At 41.1% G+C, this 21,779-nt stretch overlaps 1 protein-coding gene across 1 annotated transcript in view; it reads left to right on the plus strand.

Annotated features, from left to right (window-relative positions):
- LRP1B (LDL receptor related protein 1B) overlaps positions 1-21,779 on the plus strand; it is a 743,096-nt gene that overhangs the window by 418,117 nt on the left and 303,200 nt on the right. The window contains exons 4-5 of the mRNA XM_060279545.2: positions 16,912-17,031; positions 17,755-17,883. Coding sequence (XP_060135528.2) covers positions 16,912-17,031; positions 17,755-17,883 — 249 coding nt within the window. The remainder of the gene's footprint in view (positions 1-16,911; positions 17,032-17,754; positions 17,884-21,779) is intronic.

Raw genomic sequence — 21,779 nt, forward strand, 5'->3', positions numbered from 1 at the left:
GCCTTTCTCAATGAAAAACTGTTAGCAATTTCCCCTTCATATATTTTTTAAAAACATGACTGCTGCCTCACTCTAAAAAATACAAGTGGCTCAAATGGATTCATCTGAAGGATATGCCACATGCTTGCTTGATTTATTACCAATGTTCTTGTTCTTTTCTTTCCCCTTCTCTCTCTCTCTCTCTCTCTCTCTCTCTCTCTCTCTCTCTCTCTCTCTCTCTCTCGCTTTCACTCTCTCTCTTCATGGCAAGTGCCTGGAAAAGTCAGGGACTCTGCAGGGAGAACAACAGAAATGGTGAATAGATTTAGTAGAATATTTGAAAGTAAAAGGCATTACACAAAATACATTTCTTGGCTTTTCAACTTCACACAGTGAAGTTTGATAGGATAAAATATAGTTATTAATCGAGGTTATAGCACTTTTACGGCCCAATCCAATGCTTGTTTTATTGGTAGCCTCACTCAGTTCAATGGGATGTTCACCCTGCAAAATATGCAGCGTTAGACTGAAATCCTATACCCAGTTACCTGGAGTAAACCCTATTAAAGATAATGGAATTAACGTCTGAGTAGACAAGTGTGCTGTTAGTGTACAAAGTGTATCACAGTCTTTTTTTTATTGTTTTCATTATTACTGAAGCCAAACAATGGGAATTTGCTCACTGTAAGTCTCTGGCTCAAGAAGACTCTGATTTTCCAAATCCAAGATCAACAATTCTGTTGACTTGATGAGACCTCAGTGGTCTTGAATATCCATCTCCTGGTATAATTTGGTAGACCGACAAGCTCCTCGGTTGATATAAAACTCTGCCGGATTAGTTCTCCACCCAAGGAAGAGCTAGAAGAGTCAAGTGGTGTGTTCAGTTCAGTGTAATTATGGCCCAAATAAAAGCCTCAGAAAGCTCTTAATAACAGGCAAACACCCTTGCCCTTTCCCAGATGAGTGTTGTGTGGTAGATGGCAGAAGGACTTCTTTCTGATTCTGTAAATTGCATGCCTCAAAGACAAGATGTAAACTAATTTATCACTGTCCCACTGAATTGCAGGCTTCAGCTGATCAAGGAGGATTTTGTGATCAATGGTGTCAAATGCTAAAGAGATGCCAAGGAGCAGCAGCCAATTAACCTTACCTGATTTAGTGGCAATCAATAGGGCACTTGTGACCATTAATGATGGCATTTTCTATAGAATGGGCTCCAATGGAGATGAACCTAATACTAAAAAGATCAGCTGGACTTTGAAAGTAGCCTGAATGTAGTGTGTGAGGAAAACTATCAAAAAGAACAAAGTCTTCCAAGGCAATACAAATATTGCTGCTATTTTCTTCTTCTCAACAGTAATAACGCTCTCAGGGTTGTGATATCCCGACTTTCTGTTAGGTCTATCAGTTATTACGTAGGAATTTCTAGGTTCCTTTGCCACTCTGAAAATGACAACCTTTTCATTTTCTTTACCAGAAATGATGGCATTCCCCCCCCCCCAAGTTTTGCTCCAAGAAAATGTTATTAGATTGTATCACATAAGGAATTATTTTATAGTAATATAATCTTGCTCAAATGGGAATTGATGTGTGTTTTATTTCTGTTTCTGTGGGCAATGGAATAGAAAAGAGAGAGAAGCTGTTTTCGGATTTTGTTGTTGGCAATGTGGGGGCGAGCTGGTTATCAATTTCACAAAATATAAAATTGGGTAAAATACAAAAATAATAATAAAAATGATTCCATTCAGAGAATCTTTAAGTACTTTGGAAAATACATTATCTAACCAATGGGAATATGAAAGCATCATAGTGGTATAGTCATTTAGGAAAGTTTTCTGGAATTTCTGTCTTTCCTGAAGTGTAGCTGCAAGTCTGTTGGACCAGTGCAAGTAATGCAGAAGGGGGGGGAGAAGATCCAAATTATCTCTGTAGATCTTGACTTGACAACATAAACTGTGAAGAAACTATCTTTATGAGGAGACACTTAATGTTTCTCCTGCTTTCCCAGGGCTCAGAGGAAAGGAGGAGAGGGGAGCAGCTCACAGTAATTAGAGTAGATTGCAGTCATTCTGTAATTCCTCTCCGACAGGGCCGGGCTCTGAAGTTGGTAGTATCATCTGGTGTTCCTTCTCTGTGAAGCGGTAACTCATCCTAAAATCTCTCTGCTTTTGGATTACAGCTGATGAGGTGTTACAGCTGGTGAGGTGTCTTGTATAATAGCAGGCCAGCATGGCGACCGACAATAAAACAATAAAATAGGCCAGTAAAATAAAACAACAGGAGGCTACAATTAAAACTAATAGACTGTGATAAAAGCATTTAAAACATTTAAAGCTGAACTATAGGGTCAGAGATCTGCTAGAAGCTGCTGCCTCGGATGCCATCTTAACCGGAAGTCCCTATATGTAAGAACAAGTGAGGGCTAGTATGGTGGGACAATGCCACTGAGCTGTCCACTCAAAACCACATGGATGCCACTTACCTGAGGAGAGTGGGGGGATAGGTTGGCAATGAGGATAGGGCTGCAAAGGAGCCAATCCGGTGCCAACTCTGGTGTTCCCACTCAGCCCCAACTTCACTTTGCCCCACTCCACCCCAACTAGGTAAGCAGCAGCAACATCAGTGTGGGGAGGGTAACACTCACCCACCACACCAGAATGCTGTTCTGCTGGAAACAAAGTATGTGTTGTATTTGGTTTAGTGTGTTGAGGGGAAAATCTGGTCTTCTAATCCTAACTGAAGTCAGAAAGATGCATTCCTCAATGCTGAGCTGTTGACTGGGTAACTTATGAGCTTCACTTATGACATTTGATAGCAGTACTCAGATTTTATATGGTTCACTAGAATTCAAAAAGTTTGAACGTGATAGCTCGTTTATCAGACATTCCATTTAAACTAGTTTTGGAATTCTTGTGTGAACCTGGTGATAGGTTAAAGGGTTCTTACTGGAGAGAATAAAAGGGCAGGTTCAGCACCGTTTAAGGACAGTCTTTGGGAGACTGTGAAGAGATTCGTTGAGGGACTAAAGAAGATACTATAAAGAGGCAAGAAACAAGCTTAAAGAGAGATTCTGGAACTCAGAGCTGCAGCAATATTTTGTGCATGTGGCTAAGAGTCTGCATATAACCATTGAAAGATGGGATCTTGTGTGTATGTGTATTATATACAGTGCTTTTTCGCAATTTGGGAAGAGTTTGAAATACTGGGGAAAGGCTGCTTACCAGCAGCTTTGTGGGGAGCGAAGGTTGTGGTCTAGTGCTGCTGGTGTCCTCCTAGTTCTGGTGTGATGGGGGAAAGGTGCAATTCCCTCCTCTGCTGCACACACTGCCTTCTGGGGCTCCCCAGCCATTGTAGCCAATTGTGGGTGAGTTGGGGGGGCATGGTTTAGGGAGAAGACCAGAGGAAAGATTTTCCCCAGCTGCACCGAGGCCCTGGCTTACCCTCCATGCTCTTTATGTTGTAGGGCTGCTCAAGGGTAAAGAGGCTAGCCCCTGCAGCAGGCCTAGATATAGAAGTCTTCAGTTACCATATTTGAGGCCATGAAGTAATTTGCTTTCAGTCAAATTGGACCTGTCTGGGATTTTTGCCTACCTTATAGCAACTGTCACAACCAGATGGCAGATAAGGCACTGGGCTGAATCCTTAGCCAAAGTGAAGCAGGGTGTAGCCCCTCTGCCCCTCAAATTCAGGGTATTCCCCTTAAGGGATCCAGGGGGGTGCTTTTGTCCAGACACCCATGATGGGGGGGGGGGCTAATGAGCCATAGCATCCTCCCAAATGGTGATCTTGAAGAGGTCGCCTTGATTTGATGTACAGTATAGGGCGATCATAAACCATGATTAACCTTGCAAAAAATAACCAACCAGAAGACAGGTTGGTTGATCCAGGGTAGACATCACATCTGTAAACTGCCCTGAGATCTTATGATGAAGGGTGGCATATAAATCTAATCAATCAATCAATCCTATGCCTATCCCAAAACCTGCTGACATCAATAAAGTTGTAGCTTGTTTAAATCCCATTTGGCTATTCTGTTGTTATCTAAACCAGTGTGCCTCCAGATGTTTTGGGACTACAACTCCCATCATCCCTAGCTAGCAAGACCAGTGGTCAGGAATGATGGGAGTTGTAGTCCCAAAACATCTGGAGGCACACTGGTTGAGAAACACTGATCTAAACCTTATAATGCCTTGGTCCTGCCTCCTGCAGCTGCCACCTGTAGAGCAAACCAGAGACCTCCACAGTTTGATGACAGTGTTGTGATTGTACATTAATTTACTCAATTAGAAGGTAGCTGGTAGGACTGTGAAACCCCAGCAACATAAGCTTGCAGAATGTGAACTTGCAGAACATATAGAAAATAAAGCAACAGAGGATATGGGTGCTCGGTATAGTTGCAAGTTGGCATCTAACTAGGGGTATTCAGTGCTCAGAGGAGTGTATTCTGATGCACTTGGTGGCACTGTCCTTTAGCTGTTTTGTGCATACAGGAAAAAGTCCTATCTAGCGTGTAACAAATATCTTACTAGAATGTAGATATTTGTCAATAAAAGCTGTAGATGCTAAACTTGTGAAATGGAGAAAGATCAATGCAACTGTGTTTTCTTGGTTGGTAGTGGGAAACATTTTAGACAAATCATTTTTTTTCTGGTTGCATGTGTACTTCATAAAGTTCCTTTATTTTTTAGGTAATGATTTTTGTGAGTTGTTATGCTGTACCATGGATTACAAAGTTACAGTTGTCCCCATTCATGCATATTTTACCTGATACTGCACTGCACCGTCAAACTGGAAGTCCTAATACCCCTAATACTGCTTAGCCAAGTCAGAATTGGTTTCACACATAATTTTTTGTGTCAGTGGTAAAGCAGTAGGATTTAATGTGGGGTATTTCAATACATTTGGACCAGAAGGGACTGAAATGTTTTGAGGTGCTGTGAACAGGGGCAAAAGTGTTGCTCTTATTTTGAATTGGTGCAATAATATCATTCCAGCTACCACAAAGTGGTGTTCTTGAGAGGGGCAGTGACAAAGCAAAAAGCCATGAAAAACATATTCAAGGAATAGCTTGTGCTCCTTTTCATGCTGAAAGCATTCAACGGTGAACATCAGCACAGCTGCAGTTTAAACATTGTGAAAATATTCATGTCATCTTTGTAATAATCTGATGGAGCATTTAAGCTGTCCAGTTGTGAAGGTCCTTGACACTGAATAAAGATAAAGACATAAAAAGCATGGCGATAAAGAGCAAGCTATACAATTATGACAACCAGTGCCTTGGGATATCATATAAGCCTCAAAAACCTGGAGCACAGCCTCCCAACTAGAGGTAAATGGCAAGGAAAAAAATACTCCTTAGAGATCCCAGACCTCCTGCCAATACTGATGCTTAGAATTAAAGCCATTTGCTGTTATGCTTCACTTAACCTTCCGGATTGAAGATCAAAACTTTATAAAACTGTTAAGTGCTTGAAAAAATAACTCCAAAGCAATGTTGAACCCTGTGCACTTAAAATGCAAAGCACTCAGTCTCCTCCTGTGAGACAGAAACAGGATCAGCACTGGCTTCATAAAACTGATTCTCAATGTGATCTGAGAGTTGTAAAGGATAATCCTCTTGTTTGTCCCTCTGTCTCTCTCTCCGTTGCTGCTGTTTGCCATCTATGCAGATACCCAGGTGAGTTCTCTTATACTGGGTGGTTTAGAAGATTGATTACCGGAATCCCAATTTTCCTCAGATTTTTAGAGTTATTATTATTATTATTATTATTATTATTATTATTATTATTATTATTATTTTATTATCTATATCCCGCCCATCTGGCTGGGTTACCCCGCCACTCTGGGCAGCTTTCAACAGAGGACTAAAAACAAAATAAAACATCAAACATTAAAAACTTCCCTAAACAGGGCTGCTTTCAGATGTCTTCTAAAGGTCAGATAGCTGTTTATGTCCTTGACATCTGATGGGAGGGCGTTCCATAGGACGGGTGGCAATACCGAGGAGGCCTTCTGCCTGATTCCCTGTAACTTCGCTTCTCGCAGGGACGGAACTGCCAGAAGGCCTTCGCCGCTGGACCTCAGTGTCCGGGCAGAACAATGAGGGTGGAGACGCTCCTTCAGGTATATAGGACCGAGGCCGTTTAGGGCTTTCAAGGTCAGCACCAATGCTTTGAAGGTCAGAAAGTTATTGTGTGTGGAAACTCTATCTGCAATGCAAAACTGCTTTGCAGCACACACTGTTAAGAGCTTAAAAGCAGTTTCACATAATAGACTTGACATTTGAATAGACAGTGATTTTGTCCTCCCCAATATAAACTTATTCAATCTATCTAAGATCTAGAAATCATTCTGTGATGTCTGACTGGATGAGGTACTGAGCCTATAGGCTCTCTGTCTATATAGGTTATAAGAGATTCTTCATCCATGTTTGATTCTACAATTATTCAGCAATATTTTTAAAGTGCTGGTTTCTGCCTGTGTGCAGATCGTCCAGTTTTTAAATCTTAGGTTTTGTTGTATGTCTAAAAGTGCAGTGATTTCAATGAAAATGTATGTTGCCGAATCAAATGCTTAGCTGTGTTCAAGTTTTATTAATTTGATTAAGGTGCAGGGTACAAATAATAGTGGTCATCACCCTGGAGGTCCAAATTCATGGCCTGACATCACAGGGGGGAAGTGTGTTGCTGCTTTCTTCCCATTTTGAGAGAGAACACTGATAATTTGTTTGCTGATCTACAGCACAGCCATCTAACTGCAGTTTATGTCCAGTTGGGAGTATGCGATTTAATCTAACTCTTCACTCTCAGGTGGTTCAGAACCTCTCTTTGAAGTAATTTCGTACAAATTACTTTCCACTGTGCTGTATAATGAAGGGAAGCCTTTGTGAGTATTTCTGACTTTTTACAAAAGAGGGTCTCCTGAAACAAAACTCCAAAGGCATCAAAATTCTGTATAATGGGATCTATAGAAATTTTTTAGAAATTGCCATTCATATACTAATTGTTTGTTTCTCCTTGTCTTTAGAATATCCTCATCAAATAAGTTTATTTGGCATTATCTCCCCCCCCCCGCTAGTGAACAATTTTTAAAGCTTTCTTTCACATTTTTATACAGTATTTTTGCTGCCCTATATGACCTGTTTGTTTGGTTTTTATAATTAATATTTATGTTTTGACTGCAAAGCAGAAGATATGGCAATAGAGGGTCTAGCAATGTTTTAGATTTAATAAGTATTGCACACAGAATTAACTATGTCATCTATGTGAACCTTGACCATAGAACTACAGTAGCTGTGGAGGTAGCAGAAGGTTGCAATATTTATTTCGTTAAGACACTTATAAATCCCTTCCTCCAGAAGAGCTCAGAGGGATGTGTATGTATCACTGTGCAACATAGACATCAATAAAAATAGTAACTAAAAGAAAAATACTAACACAACATTAAAAAATAACTAGAGCATTAAAATAGCATGGGAGCCAATATGGAATCCCCATAGCCCCATAGCAATTTTACCATGGGTTCAAAGAGGAGTTTCCACATGTTACTCTCTGGCAGTGATCCTGGAGGCAGGGTCCTCCCACTGTAACACAGTGCCCCCAACCCCCATAGACACTATAGGATGATATTGCGGTCTACAATAATCAAAGCCAACAAAGAGGTTAAGGAAAATTAAGAATAGTATTTTTCCCATCCCCCTCCAGGTAAAGGTAATCAGTCGTGTGGCCAAGACAGTTTTGGTGCTGAAACTGGGCCAGAAACTGCTTCATCCTGGGGTGCCTACAGTTGCCCAGCTTACCATCCTCTCAAGCATCTTACTCATAAAAGGGATGCTAGTAATTGGCTGGGGCTGATGGGAGCGGTGTCCAAAACTTCAGGAGGGCACCATGTTGGTAAAGGCTGTCATAGTATTATAGCGTATTTCACTTATACACAAGGAAACAGTGATGCACACCTGGAGACATGGGGTAGAATCTGGAACTGAGCAAAGTAATTACCCTGCTTGCCTAACTTTCTAACTTATTCATGCAATAACTAATAGAGCACATCTGTCTTCTCCATGTATTTCACATTATCTTAAATGTGAATCATTTTGCTACTATGTTGGCCTTTGACTCTGCACAGCTATGACTGGTAAGCAAGCTTATGAATCTCAATTCATATCTCCATATCTATTCTCCATGGTATATTTACCATGGCAGAGTTATGGGACCAGGTGTGTGACCAAAGATCATTATATTTTTGTCGCATTTTTCATGGTACAATAGGTAAATCTCATAAAAAGGCCGACAACTGTACAATAAGAACCGCCTGCATTATTTCAAACCAGCAATTGAATTCTATCAATCATAGTATCCTTTGCTGTCAAGAAAGAAAACAAGAAAGAGTTATGCTGCAGAAACGACAAAAAAGCTTAGGGCAAATTAAATTAGATCATACCAGCTAATCTGCAAAAGAAATGTACCTGAAAAATGGGTAATATAAAATGGCGGGGGTAAGGGAGAAACAATGATGGCTTATAATTGATAAAGGTCTAGACATTAGAGTATCAAATAATAAAAAGAACATGAATAGATACAATCACATCCATGGAAACACAAGCCAGGCAAAGAAAATCTGAATATGTAAATGATATTAGAATATGTATGGTATACAATTAGAATGCGATTTCTGAGAAGAGCTGTTAGTAATCTGTCCTAAAGTTCTTTGTACTCTTCAAGGGCAGCATGGTACTGAACAATTCTTGCTTGTAAAGCAGAAGATGATGCCTCAGCATAATATAGTAGGTCATTTTAAATGGAAAAAAGATACTGCTATATAATTCTATCATATGCAACATGTTCCATTTAAAATAACTAGAGCAGCAGCACTATAGTTCAAAAAAAGGACCTTAAAAATAAACAAAATAATGAACGCAGATGTTCCTTAATACTGGCAGGAACACAGTATAGCAGCCTTTTTGCCCTTATTTGTATGGTTTACTAGGTGAAGCTTAGAGACTAATAGAACTCCTCATGTGCTTTGCTGGCATAAATGACTTTATGTGTGTGATTTAAGACTAGCCTTTTGGATAGACATTTAATTCTGTGTTACAAAAGGGATAAATAGCATATTAAATGTAAGTAGCAATGGCTGCTGTGTGTGCCTTTGGGAAGTGAATGCACCTAAAGTTCGAGGCACCCATGATAAGAGCAAATAAGACATACTTTAAATGTACATTTTTTTGCCATTGTCCACAACCGTGTTTAGGAAGGACTCCAAGGGCTACCCATTGCTCCAGAACTACAAGATGACAGTGTTTTATCATTTCACGGTATACTTGGCCCTGGCAGCAAGGTTCCAGAATGTATAGCTTATGTTGATTTCACAGTTATCTCAACATTTGTGTGAGACAGGGTGTGTGTGTGTGTGTGTGTGTGTGTGTGTGTGTGTGAGAGAGAGAGAGAGAGAGAGAGAGATGAATGACCCTACATTCACTGTATGCTGTAGGGTTAGTTGCACTGGTTGAGCATGAGTCCTGTGAGAATACACTTGCTGCAGCAAGAAAGGCAAGGAGCGATGCCCAGCAGATTGTCAGATGATGTGCCAATGACTACTGGCTAACACTATGTCAGAACCTTCAGCTTGCTACTGTCAGTGGCGACACCCACTAAATGTATGAAGGCACAAAGAAGGCCTTTGGAACAGCCGTCAGGAAAACTGCACCGCTGAAAACTTTGTCTGGAGAAATCGTCACAGACCGCAGCAAACAGATGAAGCAATGGGCAGAGAGCACTATTTAGAACTGTACTTGCAGGAAAACATGGTTGCTGACATAGCAGTTGACAGCATTCAGACTCTGTCTGTCTTGGAAGAGCTGGGTGTCCCTCCCTCCCTTGACGATCTGAAAAACATCATCAACTCACAGGCATGTGGTAAAACCCCAGGACTGGTTGGAATCCCAACAGAAGTGTTGATAGCCAGCCTCAACTCCACCCTCATGATGCAACTCCATGGCCTTCTCTTGCAGTGTTGGGAAACAGGGTCCATGCCACAAGACATGCAAAACTCCAGCATTGTGACCCTCTACAAAACCAAAGGTGACCACCATGATTGTAACAACCACTGAGGAATCTCCCTGCTCAGTGCTGTGTTGAAAACCTTTAACCATGTAGTACTCAACAGATTACAGTCTCTGTCTGACAGGGTCTAGCTCAGTGTTTCTCAACCGCTGTTCCACGGCACACTAGTGTGCCGCGAGGCGCTGGCTGGTGTGCCGCGACGTGCGGCGACGAGAAGGGCAATTTGCATTGTCACGTGCCTGGCGGCCGCCAATACACAACGCTCACCCGCCGGAAAGCAATATTTCTCCTCCTCTTTCCCAAAGCTCAGTGCAAACGAGCCTGGCGGCCGCCAATACACAGCACTAACCCGCCGGAAAGCAATATTTGGCAAGTGTTTCTTACAGTCATAATTATAATATAGGGCGGCACAGAGTTAAATTTTTTAACTTTTTTAATGGTGGTGTGCCTCGTGATTTTTTTCATGGAACAAGTGTGCCGTGGCCCAAAAAAGGTTGAGAAACACTGGTCTATCTCAAGTTACAATGTGGCTTTAGAGCTCAGAGGTCAACAGTCGACATGATTTTCTCACTCCGCCAGCTGCTGAGAGCAGAGATGCCCCCTTGTACACCACCTTCATAGACCTGATGAAAGACTTTGATCTCATCAGCCAAAAAGGACTTCTCACACTGGTCAATAAGATAGGATGCTCACCTAAGCTCCATAAAATGATTGTGTTATTCCAAGAGAACATATGCAGCACAATCCAGTATGAAGGTTCATCCTCAGACACCCTATGAAAGCATGGTGTGTAATAGGGCTGTGTTCTCCAACTCTCTCTGGCCTATACTTCTCCCTGTTGTGCTCATATGCCCTCAGCTTGACTGAAGACGGTGTGTACCTTGACTGTGTCAAGGAGTGACGTGGGTCTGTTCAGCCTGTCTCCATGCCAAGACAAAAATGCAGAGCAAAACAACAAAGCACAATGACTGCACTTTTCTTTCTTTTTAAATAAAGTAACCAGACTATCTTGGAGCTATGACAGTGTGGGGCTCAATTAAATCAGGTGCCATTGTGTTTAAAGAATGTTACAAGTCCTGAGGCTCCAGTCCAAAATATAGTTATGTAGAAGTAAAACCTGTAGAATCTGGTGAGGTTTCCCTTAATGTAAACAAATTTTGAATCCACCCATATTTTCTCTATGGTCTTTTTAAATTATTATTGTGGTACTGTAGATATTATGCTGGAAAATATAAAAGGTAAATTGAACTACAGTATTACTTAGGTTCTGTGAAATCATAGCAACAATGATAGCAGCACTATCACTAGACAACCCCAACCAGCTGACTAAGGCAGTACTTTGACCAGGGCAACAGTCTAGCCAGAGCCTCATGGACCTTGCATTTGCTTAGGAATAGTAATGGAAAGGCAAAGCAAAAGAAGCAAGAAGTTACAGCAATTCTGTGTAAATCTCTTTTTTTAATTCCATCATGCACCACATTGGAATTTTTCATAAGAAGGGCATTAAAATATATTTTAAGAAAAATGAGAACAAGCACCACTCATGAGAAGGCTTCTCTTTTTCTCAAGATGAACTGCTTGGGAGAGTTGACTGCTCATTCTCCACATGTGGCTTGGCTAACATATTCATACGTCTTTCTTCCCTGTTCAGCCTTCCATCTTCTTTTGTATCCAGTGCTAATTGATCCTTTTCTCCAATTCATTTCCTTTCATTGCTCCCTGGGGTGCATTAATTGGAATGGCCAGGGCCTGAGACTGGGTTCTTCATGCAGCCACAGGGCTAGTCACTGAGCTACATTCCCTTCTGGGGAAATCTGGGGGGGACCCTCTCCCCTCCCCATATAGCAGGGGGAAGTGAACCTTTTTGTCCTAGCAGACCAGGTCATTACTTGTCCCCACATCCAGAGGCCTACTTTAACAGGTGGGTGGGACAATCTGCCTCTTGGTCACCTGATGTCATAATGATAATTTGTTAACATGTTTTAAGGAACAGAACAGCAATCTTACCTGCCCCTAAGTCCTACTGAATTCAATGGGACATAAATGGCAATGTGAAGGAATTCAATACACATTTTTTTAAAAAGAAAACCAGCACCTCTCTGAGCAATTAGAAGAGCGAAAAGGGGAATTGAATCTGGTTACCCACTTTTTAAATATTTTTAAATGCTTTTCATCAGTCAAAAGATAAAACAGAGATGAATAAATCAGGTTACATTTTAGGAGAGGCTCCCCACTTTGCAACAGGAATTCAGCAGACTCCTCCTTCATGCTTGCTTGAAGAAGAAATACAACCTGTCTAGGGCATAAGAATTACACATGCAGGCTAACAATTTTCAATGAACTGTGTAATTATATACTATGTTTAAATTATCAATAAAGTTTATTGTTATTGTCACTAGTAAAAGATGACAAGCTATATATTTCTATTGTTTATTCTTTTACAACGTCTTAAATCAAGCTACCTTTATGGTAAAATGTTGTATGCCTTTGAATGCATGAAGTGGCATCAGCAAAGAGCTGCCTGGATTTGTGTGTTTAAGAAAAAAAATATTGATTTTTATAAGAACTGAAGGCCTATGAGAGAGTGACAGATAAAAGTTGTGTTCCTAGTCACAGCACCACCACCCCCTTGTGCAGTGACTACAGCTAAGCTGTAATGAACAACCTCAAGCAAAGAATGATTTGGGTTAGAAATGGCCACAAATTAATTGATTCCAGATGTAGGTGGATTTTGGCTAGGCATTGGGTGTATATCCATTTCATCCGCCAGCCAGAGGGCAGAAACTTTTGTCAGGGCCGTGCCAAGGATTCTGGCCTCCCCAAGACTCCAAACTATCTAGGTAGCTTTTATGTGTCACTGTTGGACTACAGTGGAAGCATCCGAATCACGGTCCATCAGTGAGGCTCTGCCCACTAGCAGGCCCCTGATTGGCCTGTTCAAATTAGAGATTTTAGTGGGCAATCCCACCCTGCAATGGGGCCAGCCAGAAAGATTTACAAGGCCAGCCAAGCCTGTGCATCCTGGCTACTAGAGATGACGGATGATCTGTGAGGGGCCACAGCCACCACCATCCCAGAAAAAGGGTAACTATCATGGTAACCCCTGTGGTATCTATGTGCAAGTGGAATTCTCAAGGTTTGGATCTAATACTAAACTGCAGTTCATGAAAAATGGAATTGAATGCTTCCGCTCTTCTCAGGGTTGTGCTGGTGGAGGAGATGGAATGGGAGAAACAAGTAAACAAAACTTGTTCATGCTATTCTGTCTGAACAAATCATTTGATCTGTCCATTATAAAAGATTTGTCACCCAACAACCTCACTGTAGTAGCTGACACCAGCTTTGCAAAACAGTTGGATGATACTCCAATATAGTATTGAAATGCGTTAACGTACCACAGATAAGCATACTATTTGGAGACAGACCATATACAAAGGCAAGCTCTTGCTTCACACTCACTCTGTTATTGGAGGGTTAATAAGGGATAGTAATTAGCTGGAATTACTGTGTTATGAGTGGATTTCTTTCTCTGAAAATTCATTGTGTGTAGGAGGTGGGTAGGAGGGCAATAAGTTTATTAGTCATTGCTAAAGAGATGAATGAACAGCAAACTGCTGATTGGCAAGGTTTTCATTTCTTGTTTTCATTTTTTTAAAATCAAAAACCCAGAGAGAGGTTGTCTTAAATCAATAAAGACTTTTTTGTGTGAGAGGTGGTTCGCTGAGTTGAGGATAAGACAGCGAGAACTTGACTGACAAATGAAATTGCAAGATCTTTTAATTAGGAACACAGCTGAGTGAAAGTCAGAGGTTCCTGATGGGTTTTAACTGAGGAATTGTGCCAAGCATGCAAAACAGTTCCTGGAATAATACAAAAGCTTCTGCAACCTCACGCCTCAGGCAGTTGTAGCCATAAGACTAAATGAATGGCCATTAGCTTGAAAAATGTGAGAGCTCTTCTAGATCAGACCAGGGGCCCATCTAGTTCATCATCGTGATTTCTGTCACTGACTAGCCAGATTGTTCCAGGCAGTCAACAAGTACGGCATGAAGGCAAACAACCTTTCCCGTTGTTCAATCCCCCCCCCCTGTCGACACTTCCCCATTGACTACTTTTGATCCTAGATGTTCCATATAGCTATCATTGTATGTACTAACAGTAATGCTAGTTCTCTAGGTTCTTCTGTATGTACAAGAGTGAGGCATTAGCAGGTGCACCGAGTTGGGTCCCACATTTTTGGGGGGAGGCAGCTGTTGCGTGTGCATGGTGTCACATGTGTGACACCCCGCCCCACCCCTTCAGGCCACGCCTGCCTGAATGCTCTTGCAGGTCCCACTTGTCAGGGCCAATTGCTGTTTATTTGGGGCACATACACTCCACAATTCTGCCAATCATTTTTCAAAGCCATTTAAAGTCACTTGCCGTCACCACATCCCATAGTAGCATATTCCACAAATGAACAAAGCATTGTGTGAAGACACTTTTGGGGGGGGGCTGTCCTAAAGCTGCCGGCAATAAATTTCACTGAACGATGCTTAATTCTAACGTTGAAAGAAACAAAATCACTGGCTCTTCACCTAAGGACGGATGGAAACATGATTTCACATGGAGTTCAATTTTATCCTGCTACTTCCTTTGGTGAAACTGTAGATAAACTGTGGCCACTCCTCTAGCAGCATTCCAAGGCAGGCATAGACAAACCCGACCCTCCAAATGTTTTGGGACTACAACCCCCATCATCCCTAGCTAACAGGACCAGCGGTCAGGGATGTTGGGAGTTGTAGTCACAAAACATCTGGAGGGTCAAGTTTGCCTATGCCTGTTCCAAGGGATAGAATCATGCTTTGACTTTCAGCCAGAACCAGTGTGCAGTAAAGGGGGAAGTTTTGCAGGCCTAAGACTTTCCCTAGAAAGGTGAAAGGCCTTGTCACAGGTGATACCTTTATTCAAGTAGCCAGCTAGAAAGAACTGGATATTACTGTGTTGCATATTTGTTACATGAGGCAAAGTAGGCCTGGAGCCGTGATCAAAGATAAAAATGCAATAGAAAAGGCAGACAGGTCTACGTGTTTTCCACTTCTTTAAACCATGTTCATAAAAGTTTTAAAACCATTTGTTGTTAAACAGCAAACTTGAAGAGTGTATCTCTTGTTCAGACATGAATCTTTTGGTTTTCCTCATATTGGTGTTGCGTTTAAGGAGAAACATGCTTTGTTCTTCAGTTCAAGATATACCTGACAAAGATGTTTAGAGTTTACTAACCCTTGGGAAAGTTTCACTTCCTTTGTACCTTAGAAGGCCGACACACATTTCACTTCAAATCTGACTTACGCAATACATTGATTGTAATTCTAAGAAGAACATAAGTGGCCAGGAACAAGTAATGAACACAATACTGTTTAAGGAAGTGCTATATGCCTGGCATGCCTTGCCTTGTTGCCAGTAAAAGGGAATTGCTTCCGTGACAAATTTAATAAGTGTCATTGAAGCAATTCCCTTTTGCAGCCAGCAAATGTGTATAGACTAGAAAGAGTACACTTGTTGAATGTCACATGTGAATAACACATGTACAGCTAAATGGTTGTATAGGCATGTACACAAACTGTACACCTGTTGAATGTAGCATACAAACTCCCCTAAAGTCACTCCCATTTTAAAGCAGTTTTTTAATATTTGCCTTTGCCTTACTTGCTGGAATTGCAAGCTAAATTATCTTTGCCCCATAGTGTTAAAGTTGTTAATGCTTGCTGACATGAAGGGGAAGCAGGAGCTGGAGGCCATGTGTAATATATGCACCTGTGAGATGACAGAATACTTGTATCAGTGAAGAGAGGAATGCAGGAAGCTTGGAAAGGGCAAAACCTAGGGAGAAATTTGGTTTCGGGAGCAGCTGAAAGGAGACATGGGGGGAAAAAGAAAGAAGAGAAGCAAGAAGATAATCAGCAAAAGAAAAGGCAAAGCAGAAACAAAGCAATAGGAATTGAAATACCTGACAAAAACTGCTCTTCAACTAGTGACAGTTAACTGACTAATAACCAAGTTATAAACCTCACTGAAACTGTGCTGCAATTGCCTTGCCCTCCCCCATTTACGGGGAGAATTTAGAACTTGTGACAGGCTAAATAGATAATCTGGCGGGAAGATCTTCAGTTTGGTTTGATTTATTGCTGCCCTTCTACCCTGGTAGTGGCAGCGCTGCCAATACCACCAATTAGGAGCTGGGAATTCAATTTATAATTAGCACCAAGTGATCATCTGGCTTCTTTTTCACCAGCTTGAAAGTTCTTCACCTTGTCTGTATAATATGAAGAGATGTTTAAGAACTGGTGGATTTAGATGTAGAAATTACATTTAAAAAAAAATCCCTGTCACGGGATTTCTGTTCAGGAATGTAGTTGAGGGTAGATTAAAAGGAATACCAATCCATCTTGCTTAGGGGCATTATTGTAAGAGTCAAGAAATGCCCACAGTTCCTCATGAGTTGAAGGACTCCCAGAAATTTGGAACACACACACACACACACACACACACACACACACACACACACCCCTACACCTACCTGAGGTTAGCAAGGGTTTCCTATTCTAAAACCAATGCAGCTCCAAAGAACAACCTGCTCTCTTGCATTCCCCGTGTTTCAGGTTAAGGCTTTAAGGGTGGAAAAGGCAAAACTTTGATCTGTGAACTTATTAACTTGCCTCAGGAAAACTGTGTTAGCTAGAGACTCAAGTTCATGAATGTCAGAGTCGGGGTCTTTCCATTCTGGCCTGCCTCTGGTGGTGTAAATGCATTTACTTTAACAAGAATGTTACTGTAGTAATAATATGAAATATGCTCACTTTGATAACATTTTACTCTCTATCTTTTGCAGAAATGCAACCAAAATGTCAACAAATGCGGTGCCAGTACAAATGTGCTATATCCAGGAACAGAACTGGATGCTACTGTGAGAAAGGATATGAACTTGGCATCAATGGGAAAACGTGCCAAGGTACACCAACCATTCTGTCATTATTTTTAAACCCTCGAGCTCAATGAACTACTTTGGTGGGGTTTCATCTTGATTTCAGGAGATCTTGGAGAGGTTGCATATGATTTTTAATGTATAGTTGTCTGAAGTATCACCACCTTGAAATAGTAAGATATTTGTGATAGAACAGGATAGCATTTCAGTCCTGGTCATGGATGAGTGAGAAAATAGCCAATGGTCAAACAGGACATTGCTTTTATGCAAGGGTCCTAAAAAAGGTCAAAATGTCGAAATCAGTGCTGTCACTCTTCAGATTAGCAAGATCCTTTGTCAAGGAGTGAGAGAAATGGAATGTCATTGCTGCTTAGCCAAGATCATCCGACTTAACAGAGCAGAACAGAGGGGTGAGATTGGCAGATCATGGGGAAAAGAGAACATTGAAACCCTGAAAACATATTAGAGTGCAGTCACAGAAATGCTGGAAGGAAGCTGAAAGTCATCCTGCTTTTAACTAGGATGTGAACTTTTGCATCAACTTTCACACATTTACTGGGTAGCCCTCAGATAGTCAGACCATCTTTTCAGACAGCTAATGTCCCAGATTTCAGCTGTACCATATGACTTGAGACTCAAGAAGATACAGGAAAGAAAGCTTGACGTTTAGACAAAAGGAAGGGGGCTTTGTATGTAAATCTCTCATTCTAACACTTGTTTATAATCAAACCATTTTGATGTTCCCATCAGATGTAAATGAATGCAGCCTGTATGGGGTCTGTAGCCAATCTTGCGAAAATTCAGATGGCTCGTATGCTTGCAGCTGTGTGGAAGGTTATCTTCTTCAGCCAGACAAAAAATCTTGCAAAGTTAAAAGAGGTAAGGAGAAACCATTGTCACCTATGTAGTTCTTTCCCCCAGCTCTTTCATATTTATCTTGATTTTCAGTAGATAAAACTTATTGCCTTAGTAAATGTGATAGATTATGCCAAAGTATGAATGAAATTTCTTTCATTTTTACATTTTATGTAGTTGGAAAACCAGAACAGAACCCTCAAGGTGTCAAGAGTTCAAACCCCTTGCAGATCGAAAACTAACACATCAGCAGAAAGCTGGATTAAAACCTTTCCCGAAGTATTATATGGTAGTCTTTATATTAGTCAAAAACATTTGAAAAAGTTTAATGCGAGTGGACAGCTCCATTCAGTCAAGGTTAATTCAGTCAGTTCTATCCTTCAACTATATCTCATCTGATTCTCTCCCACATATAGATGAGTATTTATAATAATTTAAGTCCACCTTAAATGAATCTATCAGGAAGTAATTATTCCCTTTGGATGTTAGACCTGAGACTCTGCCTTGCTCCTAGCAACATCCCATGAGAATCAATTTAATGATATTAATACTATGCCTTATTAGATAATTAATGCATATTTTCATTAGCAATAATAAACTAAGCATTTAAGGGAATTAGCAAGTTTGGTTTAATGAAGTCAAATTGAAGAAAGGATTTCCCTAGTCAATGTGTTGACTCTACAGCCTATTTTTCCCCTGCAATCTGTTCACCATCAGCATGCATAATGACATACAAGGCACTCTGCCTTACTGTGAAAAAGAGAAGAAAAAGAAATTGGCATGTAAAAGGAGACCACCCTTCTCCATGGTGCAAATGAAAAACAAAATAAATGTTTTTTATTTTTATTAGGTTGCCTTCATATACTTTTACAATGGAGTAAGTCCCATTGAATTAACTAACTTCTGAGTAGACACATATGGTGTTGCACTGTTTTTTATGGACATATAGAGGGGTTTATTGGATGGTCTTCATACTGTTACATAAATTTATTATACTGAAACTAAAGTAAACATAGGATCATGAAGCTATGAGCAGTACACACAAATAAAGGCATTTTTAAGCCCAAGAAATAAACCACAGCAATGGATTTGAAATATAGTAATATAATACAAACTAAGATTATGCAGCAAAAATCAATTTCAATATTTCTTTTCACTTGTCATTCATCATGAATGTCATTTTAGTGAGATTTGGCAGGTGTCATTGCTGATACTGTACTCACAACTGCCAATTAACTACAGATAAACACTTTTAAAACTTTAACCTGGTTTTTTTCTGTTATGAAATAAGTATTTGTCAGTATTTGGGTAGATACCTATGTACCCTTACCTGGGACTAAACTCTACTTGTGATTAACATATGTTGGATTACAGCATTCATCAGATTAGGCCAGCCACAAATTGAAAGTATATTCAGCAAACTTCTTAAGTTTGCGAGCCTAGGAAACTTTACACCATCCCTGTTTTGTTTTACTCCCATACCATTCGTTTTTGTTTTTATTTCTTTTCTTTTTGGTGCAGCCCATCTATATATTTTGCATTTCCTATTATTCAGTGGTACCAGACAGGTACTTCCTTTGGGTTGCAGATAAATACAACTAAAACAGTAGTAACTAGCCCTGCCTGGTTAGTAGTGTACAGTGTCAATGTAGGGCTTTGCTCTGGCCATACAGTTCTATGTTTTATGACAGAAAAATCTTCCTTTGCTCTTCCTTCCCTGTTTCCTTGTAAGCAAGGGACTTTGCTGGAAGGAAAATGTCCGCTATATGAAGCTTTCTTTTTCATTTCATTTTGTTTGGCCTGCCTTAGCAGCTGTTCCTGCCCTTCATTGCCTCTACATCCCTCCCATAGATGGGAGAGCTCTCAGCTAAGGAAATGTAGAGCCTGGAATTAATTACGTGTTCCTTTCCCCCTCAAGGGCCCAGAATCTTGGCAGTATTCTATCAGCCAAAATGACCAGAACTCTGCATCACTAAGCTGCTTTTTGAAAAAAATGCATATAGTGGCACTAAATCACTGGGGCTTGCTGTTTGATAGCCAAAAAATGTCTATGTTGGATATTCACGTAGACAGGGTCAGTTTCTTTTTTTTTTTACTTCAGGTGTTGCTGAACTAGAGCTCCCATTATCCCTGACCATTGGCCACACTGGCTTGGGCTGATGGGAGTTGGAGTCCAACAACACTCCTAGCCCTGCTTTCTGGTATCAGTGGATGTGGTTGCACAAGAGGAGCCTTTTCCAACTCTGAAGAAAGATTGCAATACAATACTTATTCAGATGAAGTGCCATGTTTTTATTATATTCCCATAGAATTTTCAGTGGCAGCCATTTTATTCTAATAGCTAGATACCGGTATTAATCAGTGGATTCTCTAAATCAGCAGTGGGCAACCTCAAGGCTTATTTAAACCTGGCAGCCGATCCTAATTTATTATTTTACCTGTGGGGCTGTTTCCCCCCCCCCCAAGCCACACCCACCTTTGATGCCACTTATGATGTCAGGTATGGGGCAGGTAAAGATGTGACTGCAAAGGAACAGTCAGGAATCTTAAAATGCACTCCTGACTTTTTATTGGCTAGTGGGGCTTGTACTTGGTGCCTTTTAAATTTGGCACCCAATGCAAGCACTAAGAGAAGCCCATCTCTGCTGAAAGCAGGGCTTGGAGTCTTATGCTGATCAGCAGTAACTTCAAACCTCACTGGGATCAGCTACACTTTAGAATTTTCAATCAGGAACTTGGGGGTGGAGCTTGCCAAAGTTGAGCCTGACAACATTGCCAGCTAGCTGATCGGCTTGTTCAATCAAGACCATTGCCCACAATCAATCCACTGGAGACATCATTTTAAACATGATGTTATTTCCCCCTACCCTCTAAGGCAGATTTTCAGGGGACATAAGAGGTCTCCAAGAGGGAATATGTGAAAGTTACCTGTTTGCCTTCAACAAGAGAAACATTCTGAGTGGGGGGTTTCATTCATGAGTATATTTTTCTATATATAGTGTCTGTTCAGCTTCTGTTTGTGCCAGCAGCGGCAGACCCTGGAGTCTCCAATTTCAGTGGTGCCCTGTGTGACATCAAAATCTAGTGCCACCCCTCCCACCTTTTGCTTTCCATTGGACTTCATGGCTGTGGTGCCTGCTGTGGCACCCCAGAAGCTCCATACCCTGGGCAGCCGAACTAGTCGAACTCCCCTAGATCTGCATTTGCTGCCAGTACCTTATGAATGTCAAGCCAGTCTGAGCTTAACTAAACCTGCATCCTATGAGTCCTATTTCTCTCAGTTTTACTCTTGAGTGGTATCCCTCGACCAATTAGAATTCATTCAGGGTGGTTTCAACCTCTCACACTGCTGGTGATGCTGCGTTCTATTCTGACAGAAGGATGCTTAGCCAACATACCACTTCCAAGACTGGGCAAGAAGCAGCACAGGAAAAGTTGCTATATTGGAACCATGATCTGGTTGTTTAGGTTTTGTGTTGTGCTGGGGTAAAAGGGCTTCCTGTCTTGCAGTGCAGCACAGAAGAGCTCTCACCTGCCCATAACTTGTCTGCCCTTTCCCAGCTGTTTCTGCCCCTTAACTTCCCTGTTTCTCCCTTTCCCTTCGCCTTACTCTTTCTCCCCACTTCACTACTTAAGTTCTGTCTCTGTATGTGGCACGTGTGCTCTGCCTTCCTCCAGCTTTGATTGCTGTTAGTTGCCCTGCCCTCTGCCTTGCCCTTCACCTCACCAGTCCTAGTGGACAGTGGCCATCATTGGCTTAAAAAAAAATCAAGTTCCAAAATGAGATTTGAAATTAGATGCTGAAATAGCTGCCATAAAGTTGTGATCAGCTTTCTTACAATCCTTTTATGTCTACTTTTTCTTTTGAAAAGCCCCCCCCCCCCAATATCTAGTTGATAACTAGACTGCAGGCCTGCTCC

This window comes from Zootoca vivipara, chromosome 1, assembly GCF_965207765.1.
Source record: "Zootoca vivipara chromosome 1, rZooViv2.hap1.1, whole genome shotgun sequence".
Lineage (NCBI taxonomy): Eukaryota > Metazoa > Chordata > Lepidosauria > Squamata > Lacertidae > Zootoca > Zootoca vivipara.